The 15054-nt window shown below is 28.8% G+C and overlaps 2 protein-coding genes across 5 annotated transcripts; one reads left to right on the top strand and one right to left on the bottom strand.

The window, feature by feature from the left end:
* Nucleotides 1-305: 305 nt before the first annotated feature.
* Nucleotides 306-6385, bottom strand: LOC130899269 (stimulator of interferon genes protein homolog). Of its 2 annotated transcripts, XM_057809075.1 has the most exons (8): nt 6140-6385; nt 5977-6088; nt 5864-5905; nt 5531-5805; nt 2516-2791; nt 1415-1595; nt 1233-1343; nt 306-1080 (listed from the first exon to the last, which is right to left on the bottom strand). In XM_057809075.1, exons 1-8 carry the CDS (start codon nt 6167-6169, stop codon nt 980-982), a joined length of 1128 nt encoding a protein of 375 aa, XP_057665058.1. In that variant the 5' UTR covers nt 6170-6385; the 3' UTR covers nt 306-979. The 2 variants fall into 2 exon arrangements, with proteins under 2 accessions (XP_057665058.1, XP_057665057.1); XM_057809074.1 differs by having other exon boundaries at nt 306-1343; nt 6140-6354.
* Nucleotides 3465-14737, top strand: LOC130899264 (uncharacterized). 3 transcript variants are annotated; one of them, XM_057809065.1, is made up of 11 exons: nt 3465-3546; nt 7745-7865; nt 8254-8608; nt 8658-9118; nt 9729-9940; nt 9995-10225; nt 11574-11724; nt 11789-12040; nt 12105-12433; nt 12652-12933; nt 13813-14736. In XM_057809065.1, the coding sequence occupies exons 3-11, from the start codon at nt 8335-8337 to the stop codon at nt 13871-13873; spliced, it is 2253 nt and encodes a 750-aa protein (XP_057665048.1). In that variant the 5' UTR covers nt 3465-3546; nt 7745-7865; nt 8254-8334; the 3' UTR covers nt 13874-14736. The 3 variants fall into 3 exon arrangements, with proteins under 3 accessions (XP_057665048.1, XP_057665049.1, XP_057665046.1); XM_057809066.1 differs by lacking the exon at nt 3465-3546 and having other exon boundaries at nt 6795-7865; nt 12661-12933; nt 13813-14737; XM_057809063.1 differs by lacking the exon at nt 3465-3546 and having other exon boundaries at nt 6795-7865.
* Nucleotides 14738-15054: the final 317 nt, after the last annotated feature.

The following is a 15054-nucleotide window of genomic DNA, read 5'->3' as shown; positions in this document are numbered from 1 at the left end:
AATTTTATTAAAAATTTTTAGTTTTTTATGTACTTTTGGAAAAAAATACGAAATTTCACGAAAAAAAAATTTTTAATCACAGTTTTTAGAGACGAATCGAGGAATCTACGGTTTTTGAATTTTTTATTGGCCAAAAAAGTATTAAAATTTTGATTTTCAAATTGAAGTCTCATTTTTATTTCAAATTGACGAAAAAAAAATTGAAAAAACTATTAAAAATAATTATTTTCGATTTTTTATGACCAAAATGAGTACTCAACTTACCCCACCTCCCCCCAAATTAATTTGAATAAATAATACGCAGATTTAGAAATCTCAAAATATTTTATTTAGTTTCGTGTTACGGGTAGATACAATAAAATTTTTTAAATATGAAAATAAAACAAGAATACAGAAACAGAATATTTATATAATATAAACCCCTTGTACAAATCTAAAAACGTGAAATACTAATTTTTTTTTTATTTTTAAAAAAATATTTGTCAATAAATGTACATTTCGAATAGCCCCTGTCACGAAATGTATCAAAATGTTCATCGTATTTTAAATAAATATTTTCGAAAAATGTTTAAGAAATTCACGTAAAGATACGTGACAACATCGCTATGTCATTTCATCAAATTCATCACAGAATTAATATTAACGATAGAGAGAGCGGTTCGAATTACTAATAGAGATAGAAAACGAATACCGGTATCATATATGGTACAACATTCTGATTGGATCATCATGACGTCAAAGTAGAACGATCCATACACGCGGCCAAATGCCCGTGTTCCATACTCGCAGTGTTGCCGACGCAATCAATTTTTATCTCAAAATACTTCAAGAAATTTTATACACTACGTTTCGACAATTAATACGAAATCAAATTGGAAAACAATATTTTTAAAAAATCAGTTTGTTGAATAGGCACTTTCACTTTTCTCCCCACCCAATAACTTTTTTTACAAAACGAATCTGGTAACTATCACATAACCTAAATTAATTTTTTTTTTAGTTCCTTCAATGATTTTAATCTCTCTTGAATTATTTCTCCTACGTCATAATAATAAGTGGTGCCATCTTTCTGGTAACAATCTAAAAAGTGGGAACTAAATAATTTCACCAATTTTAAAACTTAAAAAACTGAATTTGCGAAAACGAAAATATTTCATATACGAACTTTTGACCGGTAGCGTGCGTCGATTTTTTTTTCCAAAAAATAACCACAGAAAAAAATTCATTCCTACCTTCGTAATATATCAATTCGCAAGCCTCACTTAAACCTTTCTCCTTCAATACTTTACCCAAAGTCAAGTAAAATTGCAAAATAATGTCCTTTTTGTGTTTATTATAATATTCTGAAATAATAACATAAATTTTATTTTTTAACCTCAATAATAATTATTCGCCCCGTTGCAAAAATAACTACCTGAATGTATACCCCTCGAGTCGAATACATCTTTGAATGTTTTCAATGGAGTTGCATATTCGGCGCTGACGTAAATGTAAGTTTTTTTGCTACCAACTCCACCAGACACAATTTTATAAACAGCATTTTTATAAACCCGGTTCTGTACACCCGCCACTGTTATTATTTTTGGATCCAATGACTGAAAACGGGAAGAAGAAACTTTACGATATAGAAATAGAAACATAAAATATCTTTTAACGTACCGAAAAAAAAAATTATTGATCGAATTATGTCATTCTTTTCCCAAAAAAACATATAAAACACACTCTGACATCATTATAATATAACGACAATATTTATAATCTTGGCAACATTGTAACTTATTTTATATTGTTCGCGGTATGTAATGTGTCAAATGCGCATGCTTTGTTTAGAATGTACATTCTTCTGCGAACGATTTATTAACATCTAAATTAATAATTTGAATTAAAAACTAACTAGTAGAATAAAAAGTATATAATATTCACTTTACTACATAATTAACTTATTAACATTAATTCTTGATATTTGTAAATATGAATTTAACTACCACTTCAAGGTAAATACCAAATAGGATGCGTATGAATCTTATGACAGAACACGTTCGGGACATCTATCAAATATTATAGAAAGAAAGAGCGAGATATGAGAGCTTGTTCAAATAGTGATAGATAGAGATAGAAAAAAAAGAATATCGGTACACCTCTTTATGTCTCTCTACTCTATTCTATTTGGATACACTCCATACGTCAAAGTTTCGAGAGGTGGGAACAACGAGGAAGACATATAACAAGTTTTGATTTTAATAACGAATAGAGAAAGATAGAGACTAGTGAACGATGTTTACGTGACGCTCTCTCTATCTTTAATTTTAACTTTATGCTTTTAAAACCATAGAATATAACGTTAAAATACCCTGAAATTTGACATAACTACACTGACCACCAGAGAACGGTGATTTATTGTGGGGATAGAATATATCTGTCTTTATTTATTGTCTTCTCGCTTCTGTAAGAGAAAGTGCAGGAAGTTATAGGGGAGAATAGAGAAAATTTTCGAATTATAAATTCGGATACGTACCGTGCTTTCTTCTATCGATGGAGAATAATCATTTTTCAAACTAACAAAACACCTCATCGATTTCGGTATCAATATGAATAATTTATATTCGGCGAATCTTATATGGTTTTTATCTTCGTAATCTTGCATGAGTTCTTTGAGGTGTTTTTCTTCTCCGCCCGATTTGGGCAGCACTAAATTCAAATAACCATGAAAGAACGAATATGCCATACCTGAACCATAATCTAAACCATTATTTTCGGCGACCCACAAGGAGTCGTTTAAAGGGCTAGAATCCTAAAAAAGATGCAGGCGGCCATATTTGATTTGCATTTGTTTGGATAGTGCATTTTATTCTATTACTCAAACCCTTTCGTTTAATACTATATCGAAATATTTACGAAAAAATAGTTTCCGCCATTTTGTGGGCGGCCATATTTTATTTGCGTTGTTGTGAGTTATGTAAATAAATTTATACTCCGCCATTTTATTAGTAGCCATATTAGATTTACAAGTATACTGGATGTATTATAAATATAATATTTAATTAAAATAACTTTTTTAAATTATTCAATTCAATTATTATCATGACAATTATAATTGTAGTTTTCGTTGTACAAAAAATCAATTGAAAAACAAGAAATTAAAAATAAATCCTAAATATCGGTGAATTTTTTAAATGTGGCAACGCCGAATCCCATTAACCCTAGATATTTGTATGTCTTTTTCACTCACTATTTCTAATAGTGTCAGTCGATGTGTAACCAAATTATTCATTCACAGATAAGTTTATTTAAACAGAACTTAAATTTAAAGTAATATTAGTGATCTAAAGATTTAAATATAAGCTACCTCAATATATTATTTACACCGGTAAAGGGTTTATACAAAGTTTCACGTAACAAAAGATTTTAGGGGAATCCCAGAAAACTACTAGATAATGATTAAAGCAAGAAAATTGATCATTTTGTCTGGTTCTGTTATACAAATATGTGTGTGTGCGTGTGTAGTGTAAGTGATTTACTTAAAAAAAGATACAATACATTTAGTAAGTAAGTAGATCTTTTATATAAAGATAATATTTTTGAAAATCGTAATATTAATTAAACTTTTAATTACCGTAACAATTTTATACTTTATAAACCAAATATTTCCATAACTATTAGAGATGGAGCTGGAACCCTTGTTCACAGAAATCAGTCGAACGCGGAAAATCCAGGGTCGAAACGATCGAAATGCCCTTGATCAAAATTTGTTACGAAAATATCCGAAAAATTCAATTACGCTCTACTAAATCTTATATTGGAATTAGAATGATTTATTAATTAGATTTTATTACATATATCGTCTAAATATTTCGCTTTAGCACTTAGAGACACTTTAATTAATTAAAAACTCACGAATTTTGAAAAATATTTGATTCTACAAAATAGAAGTTATCCAACTGTTTATTTAATTAGAAGTATATATTTTTTTACTTTGACTTTGTTTAATAAAAATTCAATAAATTCAATTTATTCACGTATAGCTTTATGCTAAAATAAACATTCTTGAACAACCCCTGTACACGTCGATTCTGGGAAATATCATTTTTTCCGATAAATAAATGTCTGAATATGATTAGGGAGGAAAATCAAAAAGCTAAGATCATGCTCACTATTTGTTTTCATCGAATAAAGTGTCTCTAAGTATTAAAACAATCACAAAAATTGAGATGAAATTTGTAATTAAGCCTAATCAACATCATTGTAATCCCAAAATGAAATTTGATACTGACTTAAATAAATTTTTAGGGTATTTAACCTTATTTCGGTCCTGGATGTTCAGAGTTCGCTTAAACCCCATTTATTAGAGATGTCACTGTTATTTAAAGTAACTTTAATAAAGCCAATATTTAAATTAGTGGGAATATATTGGAAATATAATTAGGAATGTGTTGAAATTTTTAATAGTTTGGAAATTAATTTCAATGATTTCGAGTTACATGAATTACATCTGACACATGTTTTTCATCTCTGTATCGTTCTTTTATTACCATATTGATGTGTCATAATTTGAGGTTACGTATTATTTATACACGAACGAAATTATTTGCAGTATTATTGTTTTGTAAAAGAAATAGATTGTTAAAAAGTGAGTAATTGTTGTTAAATAACTTTTATAACAAACGAAGTTACTGTTTGTTAACTTGAAAGAACTGGGTACATCATTAATTGTTGATGAATCGTCTTGATTTTAGATCTCTTCTGATAGAAAATCAACACGATTTACCCAGAAAAACAAAAGATTTCTATGTTTTTTATTACGTATTTGAGAATATAAATTACGATTTTATAAACTTTATTATGATAAGAGCAACAATGAAAAATCAGCAGAGTTTGGATTAAATATGACGGCCACTCCGTCTCTATCAAGCCACTGTATGATAAATTGACCTGCAGAGCCATCTATTAAGAATTCATCGAATGAACGGATAAATAGGAACTACTCTTATTATAATCGTTTTATGTGCAATGAAAAATATATATTTTTTCATAGATAGAAGATAAGATAAAATTAATCTATCTTTTTAAATCGAACCAAATTACAGGTCGTTGATCAATTTGATCAAAATAGATGCAGTAGTTTCAAAGTTCATCCTAAATACATATCGTGATAAGAGATTTTTATATACAGGATCGGAACACCATAATTCGTAAATCAGAGACCCACTAAACCTGGTATTCTATTCTGATTGGATCGCTATGACGTCAAAACCGGAAATCAGTAGAGTCTTCCTTTTTTTTCCAGTAATACACTTCAACTTACATACCACTCCCACTATGTTTGATATTAACTCTATGGCTTAGATACAATTATGAACATAACCTTAAATTATGACAAAACTGATACTGTGGTGGTGGAAATTTATTTCCTTAGTTTAATCACGAAAAATAATTAATTTCCTTTAAATCCTGGTTTATTTATCACGAATGCTAGTTTTATAAACACACTATTACTCATATAAAATTTATTATTTTTCCAAATAAGACTCACCAGTATTAGAATTTTTCCGAGCAGGAAAATGACAACAACGGGAATACAGGAAACTGATATACCGTGTATTCCATCAGTAGACCAATAATATACAGCATAAACAATACTTGGAATCAGTAAGTATTGATAATATTCAACATGGAAAGCATCCCTCAACAATATAAACCAACTACCTTCATATCGTGATTTCAAATGACGACATTCCTCAAAAACTAATATCGTCCGATAAAATATTTGAAGAAAGAAATAAAAAAATACATATAAAATATATTCCACTGAAATAAATGACAAATAATTAGATAATGGATTTTTCAAATGAATCATTCAACTTACTTAATCTAACTTTAAATAATATTTTACTAGATAAAACGTCATCTAAAACATAATGATGCATAATAATTTTGTTTAAATACTCAATATGAATAAAATTGGACTAAAATACGTACAGATAAATAAAATGATGCACAAACAAATACTAATATAAGTGGTCAATGGTCCTCTTTCCTTTGGAATTGTTTTTGGGTAAATAAAACCATCTTTATACGGTCTTACACATAACTATAAATTTGATCACTTATAAATAATGTAAATAAATTAATTATTACTCACTTTTTTGTAGTCGATTCTACTCCTGGTCATATTATCAAACTCAAAATACTAATTTACATTTATCGGTTTTAATAAAGCTTCTAGATCTATCACGAGTTGTATGCAGTTATCTTGAGTTACAGAATACGTCATGCTTTATTCAAGATATTCAAAAAGTTTGTTTGTATGAAAATAGTAATTTAGCACGTTTCAAAAAACAAACACATTTTTGGTTCTAACGAATGATTATTTTGACAGCTTAAAGATGGGTGATTTCAAACGAATGTGTAGTAGTTCCTTAAAGTGAAATTGTTTTGTACTAATGTATTTGGAACAATTTTCTCATAACGAAATGAAATGAGAAAACTAAAAAAAATATCCAACGTCAAAATAATAGCAGACCTGTTAAAATCATCATTCAGACACTGAAATCCAGCTATTTTACTATACATTAACAGTTCTTGAAAACTACATATTCCTAACAAGCCTATCTCTATTAAACAGTTATTTAAAACCTTAGGGATGTGGATATATAAAATAAACTGTGAGCTAAAAACTGTTACGTGATCATATAAAATTATTTAAATTTCCTGTTAAAACATTATATAAGCAAATAGTGAGATAGTACATCTCACTAATTTTATTTATATATATAATTATCACTTGAAAATTGTGTTAATGAGAACTTTCTTTATTTATACTTATAGGATATTGATGTTATGATGGTTGATCTCGAATATGTAATAGTTCCTTAAAGTGAAATTGTTAGATAGTTTTGTACTAATCTATTTAGAACAATTTCCATATAACGAAATAAGACACTAAAATTCAATATTTTAGTATAAATTATCAGTTACTGTAAACTCTTTTTTCCTAATAAACCCATCTCTATTAAGCGGCAAAAATTTAGGGATGCGTATATATAAAATAAACCGTGAACTAGAAACTGTTATGTGATCATATAAAATTAATTAAATTTCTAATAAAAATATAAGGAAATAATATCAATAGAATATTGATGTATATGTTATGGTGGGTGTAATTATTCCTTGAAGTGAAATTGTTTAATAGTTCTATATAAATCTATTTGGCACGAGAGAAAATAGAAAAAATAAATTTTGAAATAATTGGCGAGTTGTGAAAATCATGATATAGACACTGGACACAATTCTGGGTATGTTCTGTGACACAACCTAAATACTCCCGATCTCTATAAACCAGTTACTTAAAAGCTTAAAGATATGGATATAAAATGAGCTGTGAATTACAAACTGTTACGTGATCTTACTTTCAAAATGAATGAAAATTTCTAAATAATACATAGAATAAACAAATAGTGAAATAATACGTCTCGCTAATTTTATTTCTACGTAGAACTGTTACTAAAAAATTGTTGTGTTGATAAAAATTTTCTTTATTTAGGATACTGATATACATATGTTACCCTCAATACAATAAGAGATGGAACGATTTCGTTTCGTAGTTATATGTATGAAGTTACGACAACTGTTTGATAAGTTTAACCTTTCAGGAACATATGTTTTATTAAACCGTACGTCCGCGATCATTTAGTAATTCCCGGGGTTGTACAAAATTACATTTATTGATTGTAATGTTTTGAAATAGAAATTTTAGGGTACCCGAGTTAAAATTAAGTGATTTGACTAATTTACCTTGTTTATCGCGTTGCCAAGCACAGTAAAACGAAGTGCTTCCAAAAGGACAAGAGTTCTTTATTATACTTAAGGTACGTATTAATAATCTTTTTCAATATATATTTATATATGTGTACATACAAATAACAAATTTATATTATTTGCTTTAACAACTATTAATATTGAAGTTAGTAAACAAAGTATTTGTATTTATAGATATTTTTTTGTTTATAGATGGAGAATAATTGTGACATTGTATATAGGGTGTATTAAGGTTACGCGTTTGAAAAAATGTTGGTGTAAACTTATTTTTACTAATTAAAAATTGATACTTTCGGGTTTTCAATAAAAAACATATGATATTGATATAGTTTTTATTTATTATTACAGAAATTATTTTTTATTTTTACTCACACGCAGAAAAATGTATTTATCCTTCTGTGTTATATATTCGATTATTCAGAAAGCTATATTTTTTAGAATTTGCTAGGATTGTTAAGGGATAATGTAGGGAAAAAAGTATTAGACAGGAAAAGACAGTATGGATGAGATAATTTTAAAATGGAATATGGAGGGGAGTATCACAAAGGATTACAAACAGTAAGAGCGCTGCATCAAACAGTTGTTGCATTGAGGGCTGCTCTAGAAGAAAGTAAAACTGAAATATTGGAATTGAAAAGCAAAGTATGGCCTATAGATTCCGTTCAAGAAGCTTTTGAAATACTGTCATTGGAAAATCAAAGTTTGAAACGAAAATTATTAGAAGCTGAGTTGAAAAAAACTGAAGATAATGGGCATAATAAGGAAGAATTAAATAAATTTGACGCTGTAGAAGGTAAAAAATATTAAAATGGGAAGTACAAGTTGAATTTTGATTGTTTTAGACGAAACCGGTTCTAATCAAGAAAGTTCAACAACAACCCCTAGAAGTTTGTTGAATGATGATGTAGGAGAACCAAAAATTAAAAAAGTGACAATAGTAACACCAAAAGTGAGTCCAAAAAGAACCCGTAACATAGAAGCAAGGATATCTATAAAATCGGAAACGACCAGTCCCAGAAATGTATCCAGATCATTAGAAAGTCTAACAATACTGAAATCTCCTTTAGATAAATTGTCATTTTCAAAAACCTTCAGTTTTTCTAATTTATCCAGTCAAATAAATCGCGAATTCAACGTAGATATAAATGAAGAAATGAGTAACAAGAATACTGAACAGTATAATAACAGTGTGGATGAGCAAGATGGAGATTCGAGTCCTCAAAATGATCAGGATCAAACTGAAGAAGTCGATGATATCGAACTGATATTTACTACAGACGATACCAAAGATTCAGATTTTAAGGTAATTATGCCAAAAAATAAATTTAATTATATACCATGTGTCGCATATTATACATATGGGCACTGATGTTATAAAATGTCACCAATCCCATGTCTGTATCTAAATTCAAATGATTTAGGGGCCATTTATGACAACTTTACAGTCCTGTATTTCGAAAATTAGTTGACATATCTTGGTAAAATTTCATTTTATTACCAAATCTCTACGAATAATGCATTTGTGTCAAATTTCAAGAAAGAAAATCTGAAAATAATATTTTTCGTGTTTATTTGTCATGAAATCATCCAGAAAAAAAACTATTTTACTTAAATATTTCATATAGCTTTATGTCTGTTATCATAAATGCACTTTTTTGATAAAATAAAATTTCCAACAAATTTAACATTTTGGGGTTTTTATTAGTATAAAATCTATAAATTGACGACCCATAATTTAAAGTTTAACCAAAACTCCTCTAATTGTTCCTTTTTTACAAAGATGTATGTATGTATTGATAATTTTTAATAGAACACCCTGTATAGGCGATCTTAACGGTCATTGGCCTACTACTATGAACCTTGTATATACAGTGTGATTTGTACCTAAATTGATATTGAGGAGGAACTTTCAGGAGCAACTGGTTTCCATAGATGCCAGAGAGGGAGTGGCTCAAACGTCTAATCAATTGCAGTTACCTTTAAGCGAAATGGATCAAAGTCTTTCGGATCGCGAGGAAATGGAAGACGACGTGTTCAACGATAATTTCGAAAATGAGAATCAAGAAAATTCAAATTTTCAATCGTTCGATATGAAAAGAGATAATTCACAATTGTGCGATTCTAGGTTAATTTTATTGCATACATTTCATATTTATTGTTATAAAAAATTGATTTGTAGATCTGATAATTCGATTAATCAAGAAAAGAGCTTAAAAAGTTATTATTCTTTACAAGATTCTAGTTTTGAGAACAGATCTTTGGAAAAGGATGAAAGTTTCGATAGATTTGAGGAGAGGATTCGAATTGTGGAGACTGATATTTCTAAATGTGGGATACACGATGTGGAATATGTCGTAGGAAGACGAAATACTTGTCCTAATCCGTTGCAGTACAAACCACTCTTACACAGGTAAGAATTTTAACAATCGAATTAAAAAATTTAAATTTTGCTAATAAATTACAGTACCTTGATAGTTTTCTTCCTATAAATCTTGTTTTTTCTTCAAAATGGTAGTCTAAACAAATATATAATACACATATTTATATACAAAATGTGTGTATAATTTTATATAAAAACGAAATTTTTCAAAGAAACTGTGTCTGATTTCTCCAAAATATAATATTTTTGCTTAATTCGTAATATTTCTTTATATACAATAAAATGCATAAACAAAATTTCTTGGTTAAATAAAGTCGTTGATTCTTTAAGCTGTCAATGAATAGAATCTGTTCATTACTACATTCCCATCGAGGAACAGAAAATGAACAAAATTAAACAAGTTGTTGTAAAACATAATTTACAAATTTGAGATTTCATCTTGTTAAAACTACTCGATCATTACAGTATCATTAATAAAATACACGAAAATTTTACTAAATACTTTTAAAAATTGTATAACATTTAGACGTCATTCAATTTTTTTAAAAATAGTTCTGTGGTAAGCTCGATTGATACCAATTCGAACATCGATTTATCCAATGAAAATCAACTAACCAAAGATATTGTTAACGCGATCACGATATTAACGTTCGGAAACGAACGAAGCTATGATATATGACAGGATTCTTTAAACTTGAAAATTAAGAATTCCCATTATGTGATTAATTGATATTTTTCTAAGAATGTTATTGGTGTAGAAATTTGTTGTCTAATACTTGTTTGTGGGTTAATTGGCGGTAACTGTTTAATAATTATTATTACACAACTGAATTAACAATTAATTTCTTTTATTTGTGTTTTTATTGTATTTACAGACTTGGTCGTAGCAATTTTTTCAAACGTTTCTGCTTTTTTTTTTAATCAAGTGAAATGTATATCTTAAAAACAGTCATATATGTTTATGAATTTATGTTCGCTATACAATAAGTATAATTTTATGAAATTCATTAAAAAGATGTTTAAAATAACCAAAAAGCAACACTCGATTCTCAACGAATTGTTATTGAAGAAATATAAAATGGGGGAAATTGGGACAAAATGAATTTATAGATTATTTCGTAAAGAACTTACTTTTTTTTATTTATGGCGTTCTTAGATTTTATATTTCATCTGAATTCACTCGACATTGGTTAAAATATTCAATTCATGTTGAGTTGCTTTATCTTCAAAATTTTTTTACACATTTTATTCATTTTTCATGAGAACTATTTGGCTCAGAATAATTCTGATCTTTTTGCATTCTTATTCTACATTTATATTCACATTTTTACTGTTTTGATACACAAAGTAAACGTTTGCACGATATTTATGTGTTCAGGGAAGCCCTTTCGAAAGGTTTAGGTCCTACTAGAAAAACAAGACCGATTTTGACGCATTCCAACGCTATTAGGAAAGATTCTGGAGCTCAAACTGATATTTCTGCCCTTCCCGGGTCTTATTGGAGATCAGAAAGTAGTTTAGCAAACAAGGTAAATTATTGAAGACTAGTGAAAGAAAAATAAATGAGGTTTTCCAAGTTTATTTTCATTTTAGGCAAGATTAGGTGAAAATTTCACTACTTTACCTTCGAAATTACCACTACCGGGTTCTCGGTTACGTTTATCCGAAAAAACTGTGGAAGCTCGACGTGTTTTACTATCAGACATCGGTTTTACCAGCATGGTACCTGAACTATCTCGATCAGCGGATCATTTATTTCCACCGACTCTGAGACCAACAGGCGGAGTGGCGCCTATTTACGGACAATTTCTTAAAACCACCGATCTTTATTCTCCAGCTTATACGGTGATAATTTTATAACCTCAAATTTAATATCACATAATTGTTAATGACGAATTTTGTTTTTCAGTCGCAGAAGTTCACTTGGAGTGCGACAACCGCTTCCCCGAGCGAAGGCAGTCAGTCTCATTCCCATTACAACAGTATGTACCCGTTGACGTCGCTTCCGATACCATCAAGAAGATGCTCGGCTCCGGTATCTCCATCTAGAAGAGGCTTGTTGAAACACACGCCTTCCAAAGTTAGATTTGCTAATGGTTCGTTGCCGGAATTGAGAAGCGATTGGACCACTATCGACAGCGGAGATTCCACAGATAGTTTAGTAGAAGAAGCCGAGAATTATCTGCGGAGATCCATCGATTGTATCATAGGCAGAGAAAATTCTTCTTCAAGTTACAGGTATTTATATTATATATAATTTGAACTGGAGCAGTATTAATACTTTGACAGGATCACATATTTTGACATATGTATTAAATCTTGAATTTATAACCTTTTTTTTATCTAATTTCGTATTTTTACTGGGACTTGACCAATGAAAATCTACTCATCCAATGAACGGTCACTAAATGTAGAAAATTTTTGGGTATTCATGGTGTATCTTGCAATTTTTTTAGTGTTTCTAGGCCTAAAACGGGTGTAAGACGTGCATCTGCTCCTGAACCGTCTGGTGATAATGTTTCTCCTCCAGGATGGTTACCGTTTTTACCGAGAGTTTCCAGGGACCTAAAGTTGGACAATTGGGTGAAAGTTATTACGTCGGAGGGAAGAGTTAAAGGCGGTAGGGTGAGGTATATAGGACCTGTTCATTCCCAAACCGAACAGTTTGTTGGAGTACAGTTGAGCTGTCCGGATGGGTACTGTGATGGAACTTATAATAATAGGAGATATTTTCAATGGTAAGTAAGTAGTAAAATAACTATGAATTGTGTACCTTTGATCTTTAAATTTTTTAAAACACTTATAATAACAATGATTCTAATATCAACAATCTTATCAATACCAATATCAACAAATTTAGTAATTTAAAAAAAAATTAAACAACTGTGTAACTTTGAATAAGCAACATTATAAAATTGTTTTTATTTTCATATATTAATACAGTTCGTATTAGAACTACTTACATAATGTCATTTAATTCATATTTATTCTTTAATTTTCCATTTTCACTTTTTTTCGACTTTTAATTTTCGAATTTTAGTACATCAAACTATTTATCTAAATACATTTGAACTACTGTTTAGAACTAATTGTCATGACTGTCAATGAAACTTTTACTGCGTTCGGCTATGTACATCTGATGACTCTAACTGTTCAGTATCGTTCTGCAATCTACTTTATTTCGATGTCACTACTTGGTTCGCGTTCGGTTATATACATTTTTTAACACTCTGAGTAAGATCTCTTTGCTCTGTAGCAATGATTCGTTTTGACAATTCAATGTTTATTAATTTGATTCCAGAGTAGTTTGTACTAATTTCGTTTCATCGACTTTATTAAACTTCCGAACTGTAAATTATTCGATTTCGGAAATATAATTATAATATTTTCAATTTCTGTATATTCATATAAAAGAATTTACATAAACGTCAGTAAAAATTCAGTTTAAAACGAAGTGTTATATTTCTATGGTTTCTAATTAATATTTTTTCCACTTGAGGCGCTACAGTCATGGCAGTAGATTGTCATATAATTTGATTGAAGTAAAGTAAATATAGGTTATGAAAAACTATTGTCTTGAAGGTTTGTATTGTTATTGTGTTTTATTAATTTTATAGTGAGCCGTATCATGGTATATTCGTTCCTTTCAAGAAGGTAATAATGGGCTGGCGTCCGTAGTGAATATATTAGTAAATATATGTGTACATCTTGGTCTTTATATTAACTTCATTATGATCTCACTACTGTAAACTGATTTATGAGAGTTCAGCGATTCCATTGTCAATGTTAAGGATTTTTTTCGACTCTGTGTTGTTATATAAAATTATTTACAATATGCGGCAAAGTCAAGTAACATTTTTTAGATAATATACGCAGGGTATTGAAAAAATTCTCAAAATTGAATGATCTTGTAACAATGTTCTAATTTATTTTGCTAATATTAATATTTCGCCAATTATATGCAATTTTTAATTAAAAAACGAAAACAAACATTAAATGATCTCTACCTATCTATAAGCCAAGTCTTATGGTGATAAATAATTTACATTAATTATAAATAGAATAAAAATTCCAAAAAAGTTGACTTTACATTTTTTCTTAAAAAACTGACCAATTTAGTCATCGATTTAATGAATATTTGTCTATAAAAATATTTTTTCTTCAATTTTTCGAACCTTTTATGTATATTTGTTTCTAAATCTTGTTTATTTTAGGTCTTTGCAGTTTTCAAATAAGTTTTTTTATAATTTTTGATAAACAGATAAAAATGTTACGTTTCAACTACTTTCATTCTTTATCAAAATATTTTCTTTATTCAAAAATAATGTCGTGTAAAAATTACTTGAGCCAAAAAATAATGATAATGTAGGCCTAGTTATTCCCTATCAAAAGTTTCTGTCATATTGAATTAAACTGTGTTATTTCTTAAAAAAAAGTGAAGAAACATATTTATGTAATGAAAACGACTTTCCAGTAGTTGTAATGAATGTTACAGGGCATACAATGAATATTGTAATATATACATATCTGTTTAAAAATAACCGTTGTTTTATTAATTACCACCTCTATAAATATGACATATATGGTAAGGAAATGATGAAGCACAAACTCAATCAAACTGATAAACACGAAACATCCATAAGAAACTTCGTTAGGAGCCTCCACTGACTGTGATTCGACCAATCAAAAAGCCTCAGTCTTAATTCAATTCCTTAACCAAAAGGAGTTTGAATTACATCACTAAAAAGTTACTAGTTTGGAAACGACAACAAAAATAATTAAATGTGGGATTAAATAAAATAATAATTAAGCTAATAAATTGATTTAATAACCTCCAGGTAGTGTTATTATGTTTTAAA

This window comes from Diorhabda carinulata, chromosome 11 (genome assembly GCF_026250575.1).
Source record: "Diorhabda carinulata isolate Delta chromosome 11, icDioCari1.1, whole genome shotgun sequence".
NCBI lineage: Eukaryota > Metazoa > Arthropoda > Insecta > Coleoptera > Chrysomelidae > Diorhabda > Diorhabda carinulata.
Note: the sequence above shows the minus strand (reverse complement) of the source record. Positions and strands in the feature narration are given on the sequence as shown.

Coding starts and splice junctions, on each gene's coding strand:
- LOC130899269 (XM_057809074.1), bottom strand. CDS start 6,169: ATGACCAGGAGTAGAATCGACTACAAAAAA. Junction 5,906..5,976: donor GTGCATCATTTTATTTATCT/GTACGTATTTTA, acceptor ATTATGTTTTAG/ATGACGTTTTATCTAGTAAA. Junction 1,344..1,414: donor CTCGAGGGGTATACATTCAG/GTAGTTATTTTT, acceptor TTATTATTTCAG/AATATTATAATAAACACAAA.
- LOC130899264 (XM_057809065.1), top strand. CDS start 8,335: ATGGAATATGGAGGGGAGTATCACAAAGGATTACAAACAGTAAGAGCG. Junction 9,941..9,994: donor TCACAATTGTGCGATTCTAG/GTTAATTTTATT, acceptor ATTGATTTGTAG/ATCTGATAATTCGATTAATC. Junction 11,725..11,788: donor AAAGTAGTTTAGCAAACAAG/GTAAATTATTGA, acceptor TTTTCATTTTAG/GCAAGATTAGGTGAAAATTT.